At 39.8% G+C, this 23,844-nt stretch overlaps 1 protein-coding gene across 8 annotated transcripts in view; it reads right to left on the bottom strand.

Annotated features, from left to right (window-relative positions):
• Positions 1 to 23,844, bottom strand: part of KIZ (kizuna centrosomal protein) — a 155,756-nt gene that overhangs the window by 11,937 nt on the left and 119,975 nt on the right. For all 8 annotated transcript variants that reach the window (XM_033094995.1, XM_033094996.1, XM_033094998.1 and 5 more), the window contains 2 exons: positions 11,235 to 11,339; positions 7,993 to 8,089 (listed from right to left, as the gene is read on the bottom strand). In XM_033094995.1, the coding sequence (XP_032950886.1) occupies positions 7,993 to 8,089; positions 11,235 to 11,339 (202 nt within the window). The remainder of the gene's footprint in view (positions 1 to 7,992; positions 8,090 to 11,234; positions 11,340 to 23,844) is intronic.

Below are 23,844 nucleotides of genomic sequence, written 5' to 3'. Positions count from 1 at the left end.
TCTTTGTTCAGCCTCTCCTTGCCTGCCTTAAAAACCTTTGGCGGTATTATGAGACGGAAGGCAGTCTGTGTGACAGGGAGTCCACTGCCTTCCCTTAATGCTGGCATTTTGGAATAAACTTGCTTTTCTTTCCAGCAACCTCTCCTGTCGAGTTCTGGCTTAGGAGTGAGCAGCCAGACCTTTTGCCTGGTAACATTCCTACTTCCCAAAGCCCTCACTCTTTCCCTACGCACTGTTACCTTCTGGTCAACAAAATCAGCATCTCTTGCCTAGACCTTTTTTTTTTTTTTTCACCTTTGTAACAGCTCCCTAACTAGTGATACCACAACTATTTTTTTTTCCTACTCAGCAGCAAGAGTGAGGTTTTTGAAACACAAATCTGATCACTTCATTTCTTTGCTTAACTCTTTAATGCCTTCCCACTGTTTTTAGCAAAAGAACTAAATCCTGAACAGCGCCCCCAAAGTTGATGCCCCAGATTTCATCAGGCTCTCCTGCTACAGCTTTCCTCAGCCCCTACGCTCCACATCTCACTCTCTACCCCAAGTCCTCATTAAAGTTGCTGTTTCACACCCATTTGTGTAACTGATAGAGACGTCTGCCCCTCCAGACTGTAAGCTCCATGATGGCAGCAAGCATACCTGTTTCAGGTCAGCTGGGTAACTCACTACTCTGCGCACAGTGAATACGTGTGGAATGACTAGATGAACCTCACTAAGCACAGGGCCCTGCTTAAAGGCACTTGATCATTTGTTGATGATACATTATTTGATTTTCGTATTTCTACTTACGTGAGTTCATAATCAGGTTGTTGAAGTTTCTTACCAGAAACATGTTTTCTTTCAAGAAACATGTTTCAGAACTAAATGCATGTAGCTCATCCACTCAGAAAGGTGGAACATGTTGTCAGGTGTTTCCAACTCCATCCTTACTTACACCTTAGGGATAATGGTTTTTCCCTTTGGGAAACCATTTCTACAAGTCAATGTGACACTGCAATTCATGGCTGCTTTTTATCGTACACAATTCTTACAGGGAACATTTCTTTCTCTGGGTCAAAACTAATATGTAAAGAAAGCTAAGACAAGTCCAAAGGGGGTGGTGTGAGAACTATCCTTGGAGTGCTGGAGAGAGGCTACTTATTTAGCTACTACCATAAATGAGAGACAGACAAATACAAATTCATTTCTGAAAACATAACAAATGCAAGAGTTCAAGTTACAGGCTATGTGACATGGTCACCATACGCCATAATATGTGCTGGGAACCTGCCTGATCTTCCCTGAGAATGTGAAAGTAACATTGCTGTCTTGTAAGGCAAAGACTGTGAAAAGCCACAGTAAATGGTTCAGGTCGTGTGGACATTATGGTCTCTGTCACAACTCAGCTGTGTGGCTGCAGCACAAAAATGGCCGCGGACAATATGTAAATGAATGGACATGGCTGTACTACAATGAAACTTCATTTAGAGACATGGAAATTTGAGTTTCCTGTAACTTTCTGGTGTCCTGAAACATTCTTCTTTGGATTTTTCTCAACCAATTAAAAATGTAAAAACCACTCAGCCTGCAGGCTGCAGAGAACCAGGCAGTGACCTGGACTTGGCCCCAGGGTCGCAGTTTGCCAAGCCTGCTGTAAAGCAGGGCCATCACATGCTACACTGGTAGCAAAGCAGAGCACCTGCCTTCCCCTGCATAGTTTCTCATGGATATCTCTTGGAATGCAAGGTAGCAGACTTGATATTTTTCTCCCTAGAAGTTTAGAATTAGACTGGAAGCCCTACTTCAAAATAAACCATTTTCAAGTAAAGACACCACAGACAATTGATTAAATTGTGACCATATTCCACTGGTCTCATATTATAATGGGACAATGATCTCTGTAGAATTTCCCAGTAGGTTTGGTAATTTTCCCCCCCCTAGCTGTATAGTGAAGCCACATACCAACCAGGAAGATGCTCAATTGTTAACATTTTGCCATATTGGCTTTATCACGTTTGTTCCCTTTGTCTATCCATCAAGCCATCTTATTTTTTGATGCATTTCAGTAATTGTTTATAAATTCCCCGGCTATTGATGAACCAGATTAGGACAACTCTAATCAAAGTCATTTTTGTTGTCATCCTCTCTAAACTTAAGAAGCTAAGGTCGGCCAGGGTCTTAGAATAGGTTTTAGTTTAAGCATAGCACCTGGTACAGAGTGAACACCTACATATGTAATCACGATGACCAAAGATACTAAAGAAAATAGTCAAAATTATGAGTGTCAGCTGTTCATCTTATATGAACAAAATGCTAATATCACTGGAAATAGTCAACATAAATATAAAATTAGATGGCAAGGACATCTGTAAGTATTAAGTTTTGCTTTGTGGTACCAGCAAGTAGAAACAAAAATGAGTCCTGGAAAACCTATGGGTTTCTAAGAAACCCAATATGAAATTATAGCAGAGTATGGATCCAGCTCCTTCACTGTATGAATGGTGGAGCCCAGAGAGGTTGAGTGTGTTCCAAGACACACAGAGTCAGCTGGTAGTGGGGCAAAAGTAGAACAAAACATTTTTCCCAGGATACAAAATGCATAGGTTGCAAACCTGTCTCCACAGGGCCTCGTGAGAGGAGGTACAACAGCAGGGTGGAGAAAACCTGGGTGAGTAGGAACAACTGGTCCCTGTCCCAGTGTGTGACTGCTTGTGGGAGTTGCTCTCAGAAGCCTGCTTGAGAGGCCGCATACAGCAGGCTTTGGGAAGCAGCGCAGCTGCACTGTCAAGGCATTTGGATGAACAAAGACATGTGCTTGGTTTGGTTTCGTGGGTTCTAAGTGGAGGTGATAAGTACGCAGATACAGGGGGGCAAGGTGTGGGGATAAACTGAGAGGAAACAGGCCCAAGATACATGAAGTTTCTTCCTTGAGGAGCCTGATGAGTGGGAGCACTCGGGATGGGGAAGAGACAGGGAGACCGCCTCTGCCAGGCTGTCCCCAAGCAGGTGGGCAGAGCATCTAGTCTGCAGTGGTTTGTTTGTTCACCTATCCATCCATTCACTCACTCACTCACTCTCTCAGCAAGTACCACATACATAACACTGCCTCAGGCTCTGTGATAGGGCTGTAGCAGCAAACAGGACACACTCGATCTCTGCCATTGGGGGTCTTATGCTTCAGTGGGGTAAAGCCACCAAAATAGTAACTGTGACACAGGCCAAAAAGGGAAACTGCAGGGTGGGCTGAGCACTAATGGCAGCAGGCTTGGGGCACAACATCCCAGGCCCTCAACATGTACCAAGAGCCCATAAGCCCTCATCAATTTCAGAGCCAGGGGCCAGACACTGGCGGAGAGGATGTAATCTAAGTTGACTGCAACAGTCTCCCTTTGAAAATGTGTATGTGTATATGCCTCTCCCTCTCCTACACACTCATCAGATAACCTTATGGAATGCATGATTCTGCAGCTCGGGAACAAGATGCCATATAGAGGCGAAGGCAATTGTGCAACTGACTTTTATAAAGAAAAACGCTTGAGTAATGGTGGAGCTACATATTGATGATCACTTGCTCAGAAAGTCCAATGGTTATTGAGCATTGGTGATTGAGAAAAGCTCCCCAAACCCCAAGGAGGAGCTCACAGTGGGGAGAGGGTACTGGTATATGGCTTCTATCCCTGTGCTACAGATGATGATAGAAATAGCCACAGGGCAACAGGAGGGGCATCTTGTATGGCCAGAGCCTCTGCTTAGGAAACTTTCAGGTTACAAGTTAAGTCTTGATAATCTAGTAGGCATCAGCCATATGAAAGAGTGGAGCAGCAGCATTCCAGCAAAAAAGCAGGCATGGAAGACAGCACACATGACACAGCATGTTGTATGAGGACATGACATGTGGTTGTCCAGGGAGCGCAGGGACCTGGGGGAGCAGGCTGGGAGGGCACTGCAGAGTGTAGGTCACACAGTGCTTGAGGGGGTGGGTGCAGGCAACAGGAACTACTGACAGGCAGCAGCAGAGATAAAACAGTCAGACTAGATGCTCATTCTTGGCTTGTAGGGAGGAAGAATTTGGAAAATAATAGACCTGGAGGATGTCCTAATGTTAGTAACCCAAAGACTCTCAACCTCATGGTTAATTTTTTCTTTTTTTGAAAGGAAAAAATACCCAGAGCCCATTAACACTACCCAAGTTATTGTGACTCTGAGGCCATGTCAGTGGATTTTGGCAATGAGTCTCTCAGGGTCCTGCCAAGAACACAGTCTATGCTGTTAGGGACAATGAGGAAGTCCTCCAGCAGGAAATATCCTTCTAGGGCCTTATAAAAAGCCTGAAAATAAATAACTTTTGAGAATTCGTGGTCTTTAGACTGAGTTTTACAATTTTTAGTGATTTTGACTACTAAAGTCAGTATTAAAATTTCTCACATACCATCTTCAGCTAGTATTTTCCTCCAAATAGACACGTTTTTGGAAAATAGAAGGCAAAAAAATTATCTAGAAAGATTTAAAAAAAAATCCCAATGAGTGTGCCAACAAATCTCTAAATACTAATTTTAAGTTTCAAGAGGCCAACCAAAGTCTGAGACCGGTTTAATTCGACAAAGTCTGAGCGCCCCCTGATGGTTAAACAGGGTCCCTGCAGCAGATGCCTTATTTTTTTTTTATTTTTTTTTTTAAGCTGCCTGGAGTCAACTTGTTAACACCTTCGCTTCAGCTAATCAAGCTAGCGATTCTTTGGTGCTCTGTGTAGAAAGGAAATAAAGTATGTTACTTTATGATGAGAAGCATGTGGAATATTTAGGAAGCTGTTAATTCAGTAGAATTTAAGGCGACTGCAGATTTGCTAAACCAGAGATGGAAACGGGGGCTTTGATATGAGATCTTAAAGGACTCCCAGGAAAATCTCACTTTTATTTCATTGTGAGCGTCACATCATCCCGGGGGAAATGGTACAGTGACCAGGCAAGAAGAGAGGCCACTGTCCCATCAAAGCATCAGCTGCAGCCTTGCGCCCTCCGCTGGCCGCTCCCATGGCTACAGGGTTGGCACAGAATGCCACCCACTGAGGCCCTGTCAGGGTGAGGTGGCTGGGTGACCTCTGCTACTTTCCCCCCAGGCAATTATGTTGTAAGCACACATTCTTTTCTTTTGGTAAAACATTATCTCGATTCAATAAGTAAACTGAAGTTACAGGACACGCTGTTAAAATACATTCTCCATTGAACAAATGGATCCAGGAGAGTGAAAACCGCTTCCTGGGGAAGGTAAAGCGAAACAATGTTTGCAGAGGAGAGGAAGCTCTGGCATGCACCCCTGAACAAAAGAGAACAAGTGGTCTTTACTCGGAGAACAGCTTCCTATTAGGACTTACTCCTTCATATATTATGCCTTTCATCCCCACTCAACCACAAAATGATTTTGCTGAAGCAAATACAATGGTAGAAAAAGATTTACACTGAAAGAATCTTTAATAATAAACTGTTGCCGATCTGCCTACTTGCCCATGATTTATAATACAATAAACATCGGATTCTATTACGGCTCATGCACTGAAGCTGCTGCTCTGAAAAATAGAATATGAAAGCATCCGGACCCCACCACCATCACAATGAAATGAGCATGTATAAATGTGCTAAGAGTATCTCTTTGCATCTTTTATAGCTTGTGTGTATTAATCTGTAACGCTTATTAAGAAAGTCATTGCTATGCAAAGCAGCACCCAATCCCTTTCTCTGGCTTTTCAACAGAGTGCACTGTTTAGCCAATAGGACGGTCCCTCTGGCCCTCATTCTGCATTCATCGCAGGCAACATTTGCACAATGTATCTCTCAAAGGCGGCTGAAAAGAAGGCCTTAATACTCATGTAAACAACTGCAAACCAATTACTTAATGAATCAGGCCCACACATAATGAGGTGCAGACAAAGAGCTATAAATGTATTTTTGCACCCAAGCCGCTGCTTTAAAGTAAAATCCCTCAGCTGTAGTTTGGGCTTAACTAGCACATCATAATTATTGTCTCTAGGACATCAGAGGAAGCCATTTTTTTTTTTTTTTTTAGGTCCAGCAGGGTTTGTTTTTTTTTGAGGTTGCTCATCAGCTCACTGACAAAATAGAGTAAAGAAGAATTTTTAAAAGTGCTACAGCAGCACTGCACTGTTATGTTTATTCTCAAGTACTGGGTTTCGAGACCACTTGTAAAAGCAATAAAGCACGAGGAGTGACTGCAGTAAGTGGGATCCTTAAACGTAAACCTCTAAGAAATTTCAGGGAATCCAGGCACAAACAGCAAAACCAGAGCTCTCCAAAGCCCACGGTGGTGTACTAACACCACCAAACCTACCACAAGAACAAAACAAGAAACACCCAAACCCACTACTCTGTGCCCAGACCTTTTCCTCACTGGATTATTATCAAGTGTCTAGAACGAAGGGTCCCTTGAAGACTTATTTATATTTTCTTAAAGGGAGTGATGAGATTACTTCTAATTTATTTAGGAAATTAATTTCATGCAGAAACAACACTAATAACAAAAGGCCCCTGCCTCGAATGGAAGGGGAAAAAAGTTTGATTTTATAATGAAATATAGATGCAAGATATGAAATGATCAGGCTGAGAAAATGTCCTACAGAATCCAACTGCTTTCTGAACGTATTTAAAAATTGCCTGAAGAATATATATAAGGAAAAGTTTAAGAATTGGGTTTTTAAATGCCTCTAAAATATAATGGAAACAAACATTTCTAACTATCTTTAAAAACTAAATGTATGTATTATTAAGCCAAATGGTAACATTAAGCCCTGAAAACTACCTGTAGAATTTATCTTTTAAAATTTCGTTTAAAAGACCTACAATTTAAATTTATAGTATAACCATAAAAATATAATACTTTAATACTCTTCTTGTCCCATAATTTGTTATCTCTCGCTTTCCTCAAATACGTGGATAAAAACCCAGGTATTAAACATAATAATTTCTGATAATTAAGAGTAATTTCCTAAAATCGAACTTACCAGATTTCTAAAAGCAAGAATTCAATTTCAGAAAGTCAAATTCATTTTAATATATTCCAGGTCCTAAATATATAGTAATTTTTTTATTTGATCAAAATATAAATAAAAATGGGATTTTTTTTTTCATTTAAAAATATATTTCTGGATCAAATCATTTTCTCTTATAAGATATTACAAATGTAAAGTTCTGGTTTCAAAATTTCACTGAGGGTAAGCAGTTAATTCAAATGTAATGCATTTACCTAAAGGACACCTTTTTAATGACAAATGTTATCACAAAGGGAAACTTGTGCTGTTTTAAATGGTATTTATCCCAAAGCAAAAAAACAGGTATTTCATCAGGCTTCTATTCCCATCTATAAATTCTTCCTCAGTGACTCAATGCCATTACATGATTAGTATTTTATGTTGATGACAAATCTAGCATACAACTCACTTACCATTGCTGGAAAAACTTGTAGGAAGTGCTACAGCTTAACAAATGTGAAAAAATAAATTTTGTTCTTTACGGAAAATAAGCTGGAAAGTGTCAGAAAAGGAAAGTAAGATCTAGCCCAAATACTTAGTAAAAAAGAGGAGTACAAAAACAAATATCCAGCAATTGCTAGTATATATATCAGCCATCTCAGAAAGAAGAAACAGGCCACTTTATTTCCTTTAAGGTCTGATGTTTTCTCCCGGCCCTTTTCGACACTCTCCATTGTGTGGTCTCTAAGCAGCCCTACTGCGAGCAGCTGTAGACGCTAATTTGTGGTTCACTGAGGTGTCAATTGAGTCTTAAACCAAGGAAACAACAGCTGCAAAACAATACTTGGCTCTGGTGCAAACATTTTCAAAAGTAGACTAAAGTTTCAACTGTTATTTTAGATAAACAAAAACCCAAACCATAACCTTCCACCAAGTCAAACAACAAAATAATACGTAGCCGGAGTTTGATTCATTGAATAGTGACATTTCTCATCTTGTTGCCACTATTCAGACAGGCTTTCGTGACTTTACCTTGACAAAGGACTTCCTTCACTAGATGAAAAACTAGCTTCCGAAGCGATTTTGTTAGTTGTCTTTGTCTTGAATGTACTGCTGCCAATGTTCAAACCTGTGACAAGCACAAATGCGGAGAGAAAGCATTAGCTGCGCAGCAATGGATGCAACGAAGAAAGAAGGGACCTCACAATAACTTTGGTAAAACAAACGTCAACAGAGGAAGATGCTGTTCAAGCCACAAAAAGCAAGGGAGCTTCTAAGGCAAGGAATAATATGTTGGTAGAATACTCAAAGAAGTGGGAAGCCACAAAAAGTAAAATCATTCAAAGAGCACCATTTTAAATGACTAAGAAGCACGTATGAGCACATGGGTCTCTACTATGGCATCAAACTCTGGATTATTCACATTGTTATAACACACAGGCAGCGATGGATCACCAAGATATTAGGTTCTAGGAACCAAGTCTCAAAAATAACTGACACCACTGGATGACAGCTGCTCACCACTCACCTTTAAGTTCCTCGGCCAAATCCTCTATTTTTCCATCTCGCAGAGGAGAATGAATCTCCACTGAAAACCATCAATGCCACTCTTTAACCAGCCTGAAAAGGTTGATGGGGAAGAAGCGCAATCCACCTCTTTTCCTGGAGCTGGGGGAACTGGACTGTCCCCACAGTGCTCCCAGCTTCAGGGCAATCCCTGACCTCTGCCTCCTGGGCATCCTCAGCCTTGGACATGTCTATTACAAGTCTGATTCTTAAATGGCAGTGGCCCAAGATCACAGAGAGAATACATGACATCTCAGCAAAAGACATTTACTGAGTTTCTCACCTGTAACCTGCTTGCCTGCATGTAACCTCTGCAGTAGAGCGATTCCTTTAATAAATAATGTGTCCATGTTCAGCCTTAACAGGGTCTGCACAGGACAAAGTCATTGCAGACATGAAAACGGAGGCACAAGGTTTAAGTGGCTTTCCTTAGAGACAGGTCCAGAGACAAAGACCTAAGACATCTGATGTAGAAAGTAACTAAAACATGCGCTGCTTTTCCAATAGTTCGATTTGGAGATGGCTACTCAGTTTATAGTGTACATCCCCACTACTACCTGCAACAGTTCTGTGAAATTTAACATGGGGCACCTGGCTTCCATTTCCCTCCGCCCTCCCAGCCTACTTCCTTCTTCTCTTTGGAGCTCAGAGAAGTTCCTAGGATCAGCGAGAATGAGAATGAAAAAGTAATGCATGACCAAATGTAAAATAAATACCAAAGGCAGTCTTTAACTACAATGACAGCCAGCATACTCAGAAGCACTTCTAAGATCCCAATGCTGGAAAATTTGGAATCTTTGGTAGAGCACACAGTTTAATTCTGAGTGGAGAGTGAGAAACTGAATCTAGGGATACTTTACTATACAACTTATAAAGTATCACTTCACTTACAAATAAATTGACAAAAATATGTTAATTATTACTGTATTAATAGTACTATAATTTTTGATACACATCCAAGGGACTACAACTTATGTCAAATTTACTCACCCATTGAATCTGTTCAATTAACCATCGAAAGAATACTTACCAAAAACAGATTTGTGGAGTCACCTTTCAAACAATGTATGTCTGCTAACCAGCTATAACGCTCTGAAAGAGGCATTACTCTCTTGGCGCCTCATATATAAAATGAAGGGGTTGAATAACTACTTTCAAGATCCCTCTGGATTGTAATTCTGTGACTCAAATGTGAAGAAGGTGATGAAAAGCAAACAGTTAAGGGCTCACAAGTGCAGTATCTCTCCAAAGTGATGAAGACTTCCATTGGGGCAGAGGCCCTGTGTTATTCCTCAACAAACTACAAAGTCTCATGTTTGCACAATTCAAATAACAACCACCACCATGGCCAGCCCTCCCCAGAGGCTTTTCTCTACTATGCAGAGTGCTGGGTATTTACTCTGTAGTGGCTCACTGAATCCTCAAAGCAACCAAAATAACTGAATTTTGCAGCAACCAATTCTAACACTAATATTATCTAGGAAACAGCTCTTCAAAGACAAGTCTGACGCACCATACGTATGACCTTCAAAAAAAATGTTTGTTTGGTGAAGACATCTTTGAGACAATTGGGAAATCTAAATATGGACAGGGTATTATGTAATATTAAATCATTGTTCATTCTGATAGGTAAAATTATGGCATGGTGGTTTATGTAAAAATAAGTGTTAAAGTATACTTCCTTCTGTATTAATCCATTTACTTTCACAAAGGGAGTTGAGGTGACATACTAAAAAAAGGTGTAACAAAATAAAAACCACTGGAAATAATAAAAATAATAAGTATAAGAAATCAGAGAAAATTACAATTAAAATAAAAACCCTAGATTGAAGGAACTATATTTAAGCTTAAAGTTAGTTGTTACTAGGATTTAGTATTTTTTATCTAAAGAACCCCCAAATCCCACAACATTCTGGTGAGGGAGGGTAGCCTAGTGAGATAAGAAAGTCATAGGCAGTCAGGGACCGGACTGCGGTAGAGGACATCAAAGCCAAAGAAAACAGTTTCAAAGTAGCGACAGAAAAATGGGGAGAAGGGGACTGGGCTACCACATCAGACCGCAGAGTTAGCCAAGACACCAGCCCAGGTACAGGGTGGCGGTGGGGTGGGGGGGTGGGGGGGTGGGGTGGCAATCAGCCTCCGGTAAACAAAGATTGCAGACTCAAGGACAAATAGTCTCTGGCGCAGCTTAGCCTGTGGGGCGTATCATTTTCGGATCCCTCCTCTCTCTAGAGAGCTTTCCTCTTGCGCTTTGCAATAAAACTGTACTGCTTAAACTTTGCCTCTCTGATCTGCGTTCCTATTCTTCAGTGACTGTGAGATCTCAATCCTGGGAACACACATGGACACCCACATCACTAGGATGACACTCTATACTGATGATTAAGAAACTGGAAAATGTGGGAAGAGAAGAAATGGGCGGAGTCTCTGTGGTACTTAGTGACAGATTACTATCATGACATGCCCGATAGAATCCAAAGGTCTGAATGGGCCATCACCATGAGGGGCCAACATATTGAGGAGAAAAGATTTCCAAACTTGTGTTTGTTAAGGACTGGAAAAGTACTGGCTCATTCTGATCCATTGACTGTTACAAAGTAAACTCAAGAAACCTTCAAAGAATGACCATTCTTCCCTGAACACAGTGCTGGCAGCTGCCCTAGGTCTCCTAGGCACTGATTTCGAGTGCTGAATACACCCTTGCTTACCTGACAGTTGTGATGCAGCAGCATCCGCTTTCTGGAATATGCCTTCAACTTGATTTGTATTATCCTGAAGGGTAGACTGCTTCAGCAACTTGTAGGCTTTTGTTTCTATAGATTAAAAAAAGGCACAATATCTACATGCAACAGAATGAAGTTGGACCCACACCTTACACCACTCAGAAAAATCAACTCAAAATGATTAAAGACAAATATAAGACCTAAAACTATTGAATTCCTAGGAGAAAACATAGCATAAAAGCTTCAGGATAATGGATTTGGCAATGATTTCTTGGATGACCAAAAGTATAGTCAACAAAATAAAAAACAGACAAATAAGACTACATCAAACCTAAAAACTTTTGCATGTCGAAGGAAACAATATAGTGAAAAGGCAACTCTATGCAATGGGATAAATTAATTGAAATCATATATTTGATAAGGGGTTGATATCCACAATATGTAAGGAACTTCTATAACTTGACAACAAAAACCAAAAACAAATAACCTGATTAAAAAAATGGGCAAAGGACTTGAATAGACATTTCTCCAAAGAAGGTATATAAATGGCTAATAAGCACATGAAAAGATGCTCAAAATCACTGTCATTAGGGAAGTGTAAATCACAACCACAATGAGATAACACCTCATATCCACCAGCATGGTCACTATAAAAACAAAAACAAAAAAAACAAGTGTTGTTGAGGATGTAAGCTGGAATCCTTGTGCGCAGTTGGAATGTTAAATGGTACAACCACTATGGAAAATAGTATGGAGCTTCCTTAACAAATTAAAAATAGAATTACTGGATGGGGGGAGGGGAAAGTCACAAAAAAATAGAATTACCACATGATCTAGCAATCCCACTTCCGATTATATATCCACAAAAATTGAAAACAGGACCTCAAAAAGTTACTGGCACACCTATTCATCACAGCATTTACTCACAAAAGCCAAGCGGTGGAAGCAACCCAAATGTCCATCAGTAGCTGAATGTATAAGGAAAATTTGGCACATACATACAATAGCTGGAATACTATGCAGCTTTAAGAAAGAAGTAAATCGACTGCTTGTGCTGGGTTGCCAGGGATAGGCCTGTCAGGCACGCTCCAGCTCCAGCAGGAGCTGACTGAGACAGGGGCGTGTGCGCACACTGCCTTGGGTCCCCGCTTTCCACAGTGTGTGTGCAGTGCTGCCAGGCTAGCTCCTATCGGGCTGCTCTACCTGATCCATAGGCTGCTGATTGGGACAGGCAGAGAGTGAGAGTTTTCCTGACAGTGCTGGGTCTGGAGCTGCTTGGTGGCGCAATCTGGCCAAGGCATTCATGGCGCGTTTGTGCAGGCTGGTTGCCAGTGCAGAGCACATGCTGTTCTGACTTGGTGGGGGCCACTGACCACACCCCGTGGTGCCCTGGGGGCCTGCCCTGCCCACCTAGAGCTGCATTGGTGGGAGCACCCTGGGCCCCTGGTGCCTGGCCCTTCCTCCACAGTCGGTTTTTGCAGCAGTGGACAGCCCGTAGCAACGTGTGAGGATTTTTGGTGGTGAGCACAGCCCCAGAGCCCATGGCAGCCAATTGCAGGCAGATTACTATGAGCCTGAGAGGGAGGCCAGCACATGCCGCGCTGGGCCCTTCCCCTCAACACAGCTGTTGCTGAGTCACCCAGAGACTCTCTATTGCTGAGCAAGTGGCCTGCAAGTTAAAGTGAGCAGAGCCTTTTTTTCTTCTTTTCTTTTTCTGTTTTTTCCCTTTTCTTTTAGTCCATCTCTTTTTCTTCCCCCTCCCTCTTGTTTATTATTAACTTTTTTCCTTTTTCTTTTTTTTTCTTTCTTTTCTTTCTCTTTCATCTTTTTGTTCCTTTTTCTTTCATCTGTTTTCTTTTTGTTGTTTCTCGGGTATGTTTGTCTTGTTATTGTTTTGGTTATTATTTTTCTGTCTAGTTCTGCTGTTTGTATCTCTTTTATACATTGTTGTTTCTCCTGTTTGATCATTGTTTATCGTGTTTTTGTAGGCGTGTATTTGTTTTTTGGTGGTGTTGGTTTGCCTTGCTTTGTTTTTGTTTTGTGAAGTGGCTGTGGGCCTAGCACTAGTCCAGGAGCTGAGATTACATTGAATTTGTAGAAAGCATTGACCACAGACTTTACCCACCTGTAACACCACCTCGCCCACATACAGCTGCATTGCCAGGGGCACTCTGGGAGCCTGAATGACTGGCCCCACGCCCAGAAACTGTGGAAAAGGTTTTTTACAACAGCAGATGGTCCGCAGAACCCTGGGGTCATTTTGGTGGTGTTCAGTGACACCAAACCTGCACCGCAGCCACTCAAGAGCAGCCTTCGGGAATTTGTGAGCTTGAGGTGGAGGCTGGCTACAGTGCCCTTGGGATTCTGTACAAGGGGGACACAGGCCAGGTATTGGTGTAAGATCTGAATCTGCATTAACGTCTTAAAAATCACCAATCACACCTTGTAATTCACTAGAACTCCATCCTGCCCAGCTGGTGCTGCATCGCTGAGGGCACCCTCAACACTGGGTCAAAAAGCCAGACAGCTCCTAAAGAGCCTCTTTCAATCGTAGGGCCTTATGGGCAACTGACAGGTGGCAAAAGGCCTAGTGGGCCCTAGGCATTTTGCTAAACTGCCTCAGGACCAATATTGGTGGCACCCAGCCTCAGTTCACAGAGAGACCACCCCTACACGACTCCAGCGCCAGCTCAGGCAGCAGCCAACTGCATACAGCTTTGAGGCACCTACTAGGTAGCCACAGGTTTGTAACAGACAGGGCTGAAACAGTCCTCAGTGGGAGCCCCGCCCAAGAGACACCAGAACCAATACACCCAGAGGCGAGTGTCAGTTGCACTACCTGATTGAATCTACAAGCAGCACTCTCAAAAGAATTTTTCCACAGACATAAGAGCCCACAGGGGCCAAGCCTCCTCTGAGGGGTCAACATCCACACAGCAGCTCATACACTGTAAGCAGAGCTAATTCTCCCAGCTAATCAGCCTGAGGGTCAATCCCACCCTCTGACAAGCCAAAAGCAATTAAAGACCAACTTCAACAGTGACACCTTTGGAATACATGGGACAGGAGAATAGGGAGACTGTGCAATCTGAATATAAAGGAAATATACTACATAAGACCACCCAGCAATGATTGAGAGACATAGGTGATCTACCTAATACATCGAAGCAATCACAAAGCGACAGGCAGAATGAGGAAACAAAGAAACGTGTCCCAAATAAAAGATCAGAAGAAACCTCTAGAAATGGAACTAAATGAAACAGAGGCATCCAATGTATCAGAGACAGAGTTTAGAACACTAATAAGAATGTTTAAGGAATTTAGTTAGAACATAAAGAAGGATAGAGAAATCATAAAAAACAACTAGTTAGAACTAAAGAAAACAATAACTGAAATGAACACACTTGAAGGCATCACCAGTAGATTTGATGAAGCAGAGGATCGGATCAGGGATTTAGAAGACAAGATAGCAGAAATCACCCATAGGAACAAGCAAAATAAAAAATAAAAAACAATGAACGTAGTTTAAGAGACCTGTGGGATAACATCAAGAGCAAGAACATTCGCATCATAGAAATACCAGAAGGAGAAGAGAAAGAGCAATGGATCTAAACCTATTTGAAGAAATAATGACCAAAAACTTCCCTAACCTGGTGAAGGAAATCGACATACAAGCCCAGGAAGTGCAGAGAGTTCCAAACAAGATGAACCCAAACAGGCCCACACCAAGATACATTACAGTTAAAATGGCAAAGATTAAAGACAAAAAGAGAATCCTAAAAGCAGCGGGAAAGACAAAGAGAAAGACAGAGGGTTACATATAAGGGAACTCCTATAAGACTGTCAGCTGACTTTTCTACAGAAACTCTGCAGGCCAGAAGGAAGTGGCAGGGAATATTCAAAGTGATGAAAAACAAAGGCCTACCACCAAGATTGCTCTACCCAGCAAGGCTATCACTTAAAATTGAAGGAGAGATAAAGAGGTTCTCAGAAAAAAACAAGCTAAAGAAATTCATTACCACCAAAAAAGCACTTCAGGAAATGTTAAAAGGGCTTTTTTAAACAAAAAAGAAAACAAACTAACAAAGGAAGACTAGAAATACGAATAACAAAATGGCAATAAACATGTGCTTATCAATAATCACTTTAAATGTGAATGGGATGCATGCTCCGATCAAAAGACATAGAATGGCTGAGTGGATAAGAAAACAGAACCCATGCATATGCTGTTTACAAGAGACTCATCTCAGATCAAAAGACACACACAGACTGAAAGTAAAGGGATGGAATAAAACATTCCACACAAATGGAAATGAGAAAAAAGTTGGAGTTGCAATATTTATGTTGGACAAAATAGACTTCAAAATGAAGACTACAATAAGAGACAAAGAAGGGCACTACATAATAAAAAAGGTATCGATCCAAAAAGAAGACATTACCCTAGTAAACATCTATGCACCCAACATAGGAGCTCCTAAATATATAAAACAGTTTATGACTGACATAAAGTCAGAGATCACCAGTAGTGCTATTGTAGTAGAAGACTTCAACACCTTTTTGTCACTAATGGACAGATCCTCCAGACAGAAAATCAACACGGAAACAGTGGCCTTAAATGACACTTTAGACCAGTTCAATTTAATCGATATTTTTAGAGCATTTCAGCCCAAAGCAGCAGAACATACATTCTTCTCAAGTGCACAAGGAACATTTTCCAAGATAGACCAGATGCTAGGCCACAAAACAAGTCTCAATAAATTTAAGAAGACTGAAATCATATCAAGCGTCTTCTCTAACCACAACGCTATGAAACTAGAAATCAATTATAAGAAGAAATCGGGAAAACACACAAAACATGGAGGCTTAATACATGTTACTAAATAGTGAGTGGATCAATAATGAAATCAAGGAAGAAATAAAAAGAAACCTCGAGACAAACGAAAATGAAAACACAACTACCCAAAATCTATGGGATGCAGTGAAAGCAGTGCTAAGAGGGAAATTCATAGCAATGCAGGCCTATCTAAAGAAACAAGAAAAATCTCAAATCAACAGTCTATCTTTACACCTAAGGGAACTGGAGAAAGAACAGCAAAACAAGACCAAAGGGAGTACAAGGAAGGAAATAATAAAGATCAGAGCAGAAACAAATGAAATAGAGACCCAAAAAACAATACAAAGGATCAATAAAACCAAGAGCTGGGTTTTTGAAAAGATAAATAAAATCAACAAACCCTTAGCCAGACTCATCAAAAAAAGAGAGAGAGGACCCAAACTAATAAAATTAGAAATGAAAGAGAAGTGACAACAGATACCATAGTAATACAAAAAATTTTAAGAAAATACTATGAGCAATTATGTGCCAACAAATTACACAATCTGGAAGAAATGCATAAATTTCTAGAAGCATACAATCTTCCAAGACTAAATCAAGAAGAAACGGAAACTCTGAACAGATCAATTACTACCAAAGAAATTGAATCATTAATCAACAAGCTCGCAAAAAACAAGTGCTGGACGAGACGGCTTTACAGGTGAATTTTATGAAATAGTCAAAAAAGAATTAACACCTATTCTCCTCAAACTATTCTAAAAAATCCAGAAGGAGGGAAGGCTCCCAAGTACATTTTACGAGGCTGCTATTACTCTGATCTCAAAACCAGACAAAGACATTACAAAAAAAGAAAATTACAGGCTGACATCCTTAATGAGCACAGATGCAAATATCCTCAACAAAATACTAGCAAACTGGATTCAGCAGCACATTAAAAAGATCATACAATTGATCAAGTGGGATTCATTCCTGGTATGCAAAGTTGGTTCAATATCTGTAAATCAATTAATGTGACACACCACATTAACAAAATGAAAAATAAAAATCATATGGTTATATCAATAGATGCAGAAAAAGCATTGGACAAAATCCAGGAGCCTTTTATGATAAAAAGTCTTAGCAAAGTGGGAATAGAGGGATCATATCTCAATAAAAGAAAGGCCATATATGATAAACCCACAACTAACATCATACTCAACGGGGCAAGGCTAAAACGTTTCCCCTTAAGATCAGGAACAAGACAAGGCTGCCCACTTTCACCACTTTTATTCAACATAGTTCTGGAAGTTCTAGCCACAGCAATCAGACAAGAAAAAGAAATAAAAGGCATCCAAATTGGAAAGGAGGAAGTACAACTGTCATGATATGCAGATGACATGGTACTATATATAGAGAACACCAAAGACTTCATGCAAAAACTATTAGAACTGTTAAATGAATTTAGGAAAGTAGCAGGATACAATTAATACTCAGAAATCAGTTGCATTTGTATACACCAATAATAAACTTTCAGAAGGACAAATCAAGAAATCAATCACATTTACAATTGCTTCAAAAACAATAAAATACCTATGAATAAATTTAACCAAAGAAGTGAAAGACCTGTATTCAGAAAATTATAAGACACTGAAGAGAGAAATCAAAGATACAAATAAATGGAAACACCTACCATGTTCGTAGACAGAAAGAATTAATACAGTTAAAATGTCAATACTACCTAAGGCAATTTATAGATTCAATGCAATTCCTATCCAACTACCAATGACATTTTTCTCAGAAATGCAACATATAATCCTAAAATTTATATGGAACCATTAAAGACCTGGAATAGTCACAGCTACCTGACATCAAATCATACTACAAGGCTATAGTAATCAAAACAGTATGGTACTGGCATAAAAAAAGACACATAGATCAATGGAACAGAAGAGAGAGTCCAGAAATAAATCCATTCATATACAGCCGTTTTATCTATGACAATGGAAGGAAGAATTTACATTGGGGTAAAGACAGTCTATTTAATAAATGGTGCTGGGAAAACTGGACTGACACATGCAAAAAACATGAAACTGGACCATCTCCTCATGCCATATACAAGAACAAATTCAAAATGGATTAAAGACTTAAATGTAAGATCTGAAACCATAAAACTCCTAGAAGAAAATATAGGGAGTAAATTTGCAGACATTACCGTAATATTTTTACTGATACATCCGCTTTGGCAAAAGAAGTAAAAGAAAAAATAAACATATTGGATTACATCAAACTTAAAAAGTTTTCTCACAGCAAACAAACCATCAATAAAACACAAAGGCAGCCTACTGAATGGGAGAAGGTATTTGCCAATGATACATCCGATAAGGGCTTAATATCCAAAATTTATACAACACTCGTTTAACTCAACACCAAAAAAAAAAAACCAATTAAAAAATGGGCAGAGGACATGAAGAAACATTTCTCTAAACAGAACATACAGATTGCCAATAGCCATATGAAAAAATGCTCAACCTCATTAATCATTAAAGAAATCCAAATAAAAACCACAATGAGATGCCACCTTACTCCCGTCAGAATGGCTATCATCAATAAATCAACAAACAACAAGTGCTGGCGAGGATGTGCAGAAAAGGGAACCCTTGTACACTGTTGTTGGGATTGCGTATTGGTGCAGCCACTTTTGGAGGTATCTCAAAAAACTGTAAGTGGAACTACTTTATGATTCAGAATTCCACTCTCAGCTATCTATCCAGAGAAATCCAAGACACTAATTTGAAAAAATATATGCACCCCTATGTTTACTGCAGCGCTATTTACAATAGCCAAGACTTGGAAACAACCGAAATGCCCATCGGTAGACGACTGGATTAAGGAACAATGGTACATTTATACAATGCAGTATTACTCGGCTATAAAGAAGGCTGAATCTTACCATTTGCAACGATATGGATGGACCTAGAGAACATTATGCTAAGTGAAAGAAGTCAGACAGAGAAAGACAAATACAATATGATCTCACTTATATGTGGAATCTAAAGAACTGAATAAATGGGCAAAGTAAACAAATCGTCTCAGAGATATAGAGGAAAAAATGATGGTTGCTATGAAAATTGATGGGAGGGGGTGGGGATGAGGGAGAAGGGGAAGGGATTAGACAGCATAAATTGGTAACTACAATATTGCCACGGGGACATGAAAGACAGTTTGGGGAAAATAATCAATAATGTTGTAAAGATTTTGTAGGGTATCTGATGGACACTTGTCTTATTAGGGAGACCACTTCATGGACGGTGTAGATGCTTGTCACTGCACTGTGCACCTGAAGCTGAATAATATTGTATGTCAACTATAATTTAATATATATATAGTCACGGGATATGGAGTACATCATAGGGAATAGAGTCAATGGAATTGTAATAGATATGTACGATGTCAGGGGAGGCAGTAGATTGGGGGAGGAGAGTTGTCACTTTGTGAGGCATGAAAGTCTAACTAGTACATTGTTTTGTACACCTGAAACTAGTAATAAAAATAAAAAGAAGGAAATCCTATTACATACTATAGCATGAATGAACGCTGAAGACATTATGCTAAGTGAAATAAGCCAGTCACAAGATGCCAAATACTGTATGATTCCACTCATGTGAAGTATCAAAAGTGGTCACAGTCATAGAAACAGAACGTGGAAAGGTGATTACTAAGGGCTGGAGAGAAGGGAGAGGAGTATTAGTGTTTAGTGGGTAAAGTACTTCAGTATTGCAAGAGGAAAAAGTTCTAGAGATCTACTGTATACCAACATAAATATACTTAACATCACTGAACTGGTAAATGGTTAAAATAGTAAATTTAATGTTATGTATTTTTTACAAACTTTAAAAAAAGTAGAAGTGACCAGATATCCCAAATGGTCCCTGACAATTTAGGTTTATGCCTTGTTGTCCCTGTATAATTATTAACAGAATCTCTTTTTGTTATCAAAAGTTTCCTAGTTTAGATAATAAGTTATATGGACCCCCTACTTAAGAGACACATGAACCAAATGCATTGCAATCGCGTAGTTTGGCTACTGGATTTAAAAAAAAAAAAAACAACTTTAAAAAATATTTTAACACTCATTGGATATTTGATGATATTGATAAATTATTATTGTTTTAGGTGTGAAAAAATACACAGAAATACTGAATTTTCTACTACCTAGAGAGAAGTTTCCTAAATTCTTCCTACAATGCTAACACTTTTCAAATGCATGCAAATTATGTTTTTGAACTGTCCCTTTTTCAGATAGTCTGAAAATAAACAATTTAGTTGAACCCAGTGTTTGAGACTCAAAGACAAGCTGTGTATGTTTATTTGAGGTGGCCAAATTCCAGTCATTACTTTGAGTGGGTTTGTGGATAGGTTCAACTTATAGTAAAATGGTTTCTCTCCACTCCAGGCCTTGCAGAAGCCACTACAGGAATGAATCAGAAGAAACAGCACTGAATTCCTTGATCGGTCTGGTAGTACTTCAGAGCACTCCCTGCTCTGGCTCTCAAACTCTCAAATCTGAGTGTGGGATTTCTAGGCTGGGTGAATAGCAGGAGGGTAAGGAAAGTTTAGCAATAGCAGGATGAGCTCAGAGATCCAGAGCTAGGCTTGTGTGCGGAGAGCGCATGTGCAGGAAACAAAGCCAGGTGCCCCAAAGGGATCAGCAGCAGCCTGGACTTCGCTTGGATCCACAGGACATCCTCAGCCGTGCAGGGCTTCTGGTAGCATCTGCTGTAGGTTAAGGTGGGGAAGACTGCTGGGAAACAATAAATAGAGATCATGTAAAGGACCCAAATGATACAACTTTCCCCATTACCTCAAGTCTCAAGGATACCTGGATGAAAGGGAAGATGGAGAATTAGAGTTGTAGCACAGACATACAGTAACAAAACAGCATCCACGTTCACATCTTCAATGTGGCCACAGATATAAGGTTTCCTGATATTGGCACCAGGGGCTGGCAATCAGATGCCTTCCTGATTTTGCTGGCTTCACTTAAGAACTTAACCACAAGCTCCTTATTACTGGATTAAAACTACCATCACACTGAAGAATAAAAATATAACTTAACTTGTCCTACTGAAAATCAATCAAGATAAAAATAAGTATTTACACTTGTCTTATTAGGGAGACCACTTCATGGATGGTGTATATGCCTGACCACTGCAGTGTACACCTGAACCTGAAGCTGAATAATAATGAATGTCAACTACAATTTTATATATATAGTCACAGGAAGTGGAGTACAGCATAAGGAATAGAGACAGTAGAAATTTAACGGCTGTGTGCGATGTCAGAGGGGTAGTAGATTGGGGGTGGGGGGTTATCACTTTATGAGGGGTATAAATGTCGAACTATTACATTGTTTTGTACACCTGAAACTAATAATAATAAAAAAAGTATTTTATTTTGAGATATTAAATGTTGCATAATTAAAATATGTACAGATAGGGACTCTTAACTCGAAAATAAATCCTAAGGCAATATTTTTTAACCGTTGCTGGATTGTGAAATCAGTTTAGCACATTGGAACTAGTATTTAGAAATATTTAATAGAGAAAACACCAGATGCAGTGCATGCAGAAGGGAAAGTATTGTTTTGTGTAACTTCTGTTGTATGTGTTCAGTACTGGCCTGGATAGAAAGTGTTCCTTGCTGTAGGTCAGCCCCGCTGTCTTAGGATGGCTCCAATAGGATGGCATCATAACACTTTCCAATTAATTCTAATGTCCATTTTATTTCAGATTTGTTGTAAAGTAACTGGGGGTGATGGAGGTTAATAAAATCAAAGACAGAATATCTGAGTTCTAAGAAGGTAAAGAATCACTGTAAAAAAAGTGAAAATGTTCTTTTTTCGTTTTTATTTTATAAAGATCAACCAAAAAGTTTTTCAGCTTTTAGGATACAAGTCCAGATCTTAATGACCATATGCTATTCCTACATTCAATTTAACTCGTTTGGTCAAGGAAAAATAGCAAAGATAGAAGTTTTGGAAGGAAGGGAGGAAGAAAGGGAGGGAGGGAGGGAAAAGTTGCTTCTTGATAAAGGCTCCTGGTGGCTGGAAGCTGGAAGTTCCTTTTGTCTATTATCTTAGGGTAAACCATTTAACTTTAGTGAGCTGGCTCTCATGTTTCTCAGAACAAAGAAAACATGTGCTATTTATTTTCAGGAGGGGATTTTTGTAAAAAATATCAAGCTAGTAATTGTAACGTTATTTTCAGATTTGGGGGGATTAAGTATTCTGCCCAAATACAAGACAGAACCGATATTATTACTGGTCTAGCAAAGAAAGAATGTGAAGTGAATTCACTGTTAGCAGCAAGGGACCACTTGACTACTCTGGAAAAGATAGGCCATTTCCATGTTCCACACTTTCCATTCTGGTACCCTCCCCTTCCTATTGAAGGACTTGGATTCTCTAACTGGTGTGGACTTTCCCTTGCAGGCTGCCAGAGCATACTTTCAACTGTACAAGTTTTGGAGGGAGATAGCCCACCCCCTTCCCAACCATGGCTCCTCACTGGTATTTGATCCTTAAACCTTCTGTGGCCAATCTGTAAGCAAAGAGTCTTTGGAGCCTGCCTGGACAATTTTTATCTGGGATGTAGCTGCCATAACCCAAGTAGTAAAGGTTTGACAAAATCAAGCTGGGAACTGCTGAATGTATTGTCTGCTTCCACCCCTGATACACATTTCCTCGAATGGTTTAAGGGTAAAGCAAAGTTTAAAAGGATTAAGTGCATTCACTTGGAGGAATAAACACTACCCTGTTTCCCAAAAAATAAGACCTAGCCAGACAATCAGCTCTAATGCATCTTTTGGAGCAAAAATTAATATAAGACCCAGTATTATATGATATTATATTATATTATATTATATTATATTATATTATATTATACCCAGTCTTATAGTAAAGTAAGACCAAGTTTTATATTAATTTTTGCTCCAAAAGACGTATTAGAGCTGACTGTCTGGCTAAATCTTATTTTTAGGGAAACACGGTAAGTGACTCCGGTCGGGTGGGCGCAGTGGGAAAGGTGAGCTTGTAGCAGGCTGGAGAGCATGTACATGCCCTCTCGAGGGGACAGCTGTTCTGACTACAGCCAATTGCTGCCACTTGGGGAAGTGCCAACTTTGGCTTTTTTAAATGAAAAAATAAAAAACTGCACAGGCCAAACAGAACATACTTACAACGTTGAAACTAGATGGTAGTGAGCAATTTCTTTCTGTGTTGCAAGAAAACTCTGTGAAAAACTTCAGCCAACAGATACAAGCTAGATGTTAGGAAAAGCTCACTTAGTTCAAAGAGTTGAGAGACCCCAGAACATACTATCAAAGGAGGCTGCAACAGCTGCATGGAGATTTTTAAGTAGCTGTCTGAATCAAATGGACCAGGTTTCTGACTCTTTGGAAGCAAGAGTATACTTTTTACTAGGGGTGCACAAACAATTTGGACATCTTCCAAGAATAGTCTAGAAGACTTGAGTAGGAGGCCAACTTCATAAAGCAAAAAGCTACAAGGTTCAAATTAGCCTGCTATAAACAAGGTAGGTCCATATATTTCCAAGGAGGAAAAAAAATAATTTTCTCAACAGGCAAGTAAATTCTAAGTCTGCAAATTTGAGGATTGGGTGGCTCCTTAGGAACTCCAGGGAAACATTTCCTCCCATTAGTAAGGTCAAACTGTCAGAAAACTATTGAGTAGTGAAAATTATTAGATGAAACAATTATTTCTAA

The sequence above is a fragment of the Rhinolophus ferrumequinum genome, chromosome 23, assembly GCF_004115265.2.
Source record: "Rhinolophus ferrumequinum isolate MPI-CBG mRhiFer1 chromosome 23, mRhiFer1_v1.p, whole genome shotgun sequence".
In the NCBI taxonomy this organism is placed as follows: domain Eukaryota; kingdom Metazoa; phylum Chordata; class Mammalia; order Chiroptera; family Rhinolophidae; genus Rhinolophus; species Rhinolophus ferrumequinum.
The sequence above is the reverse complement of the archived record's forward strand: the minus strand, read 5'-3'. Positions and strand labels throughout refer to the sequence as shown.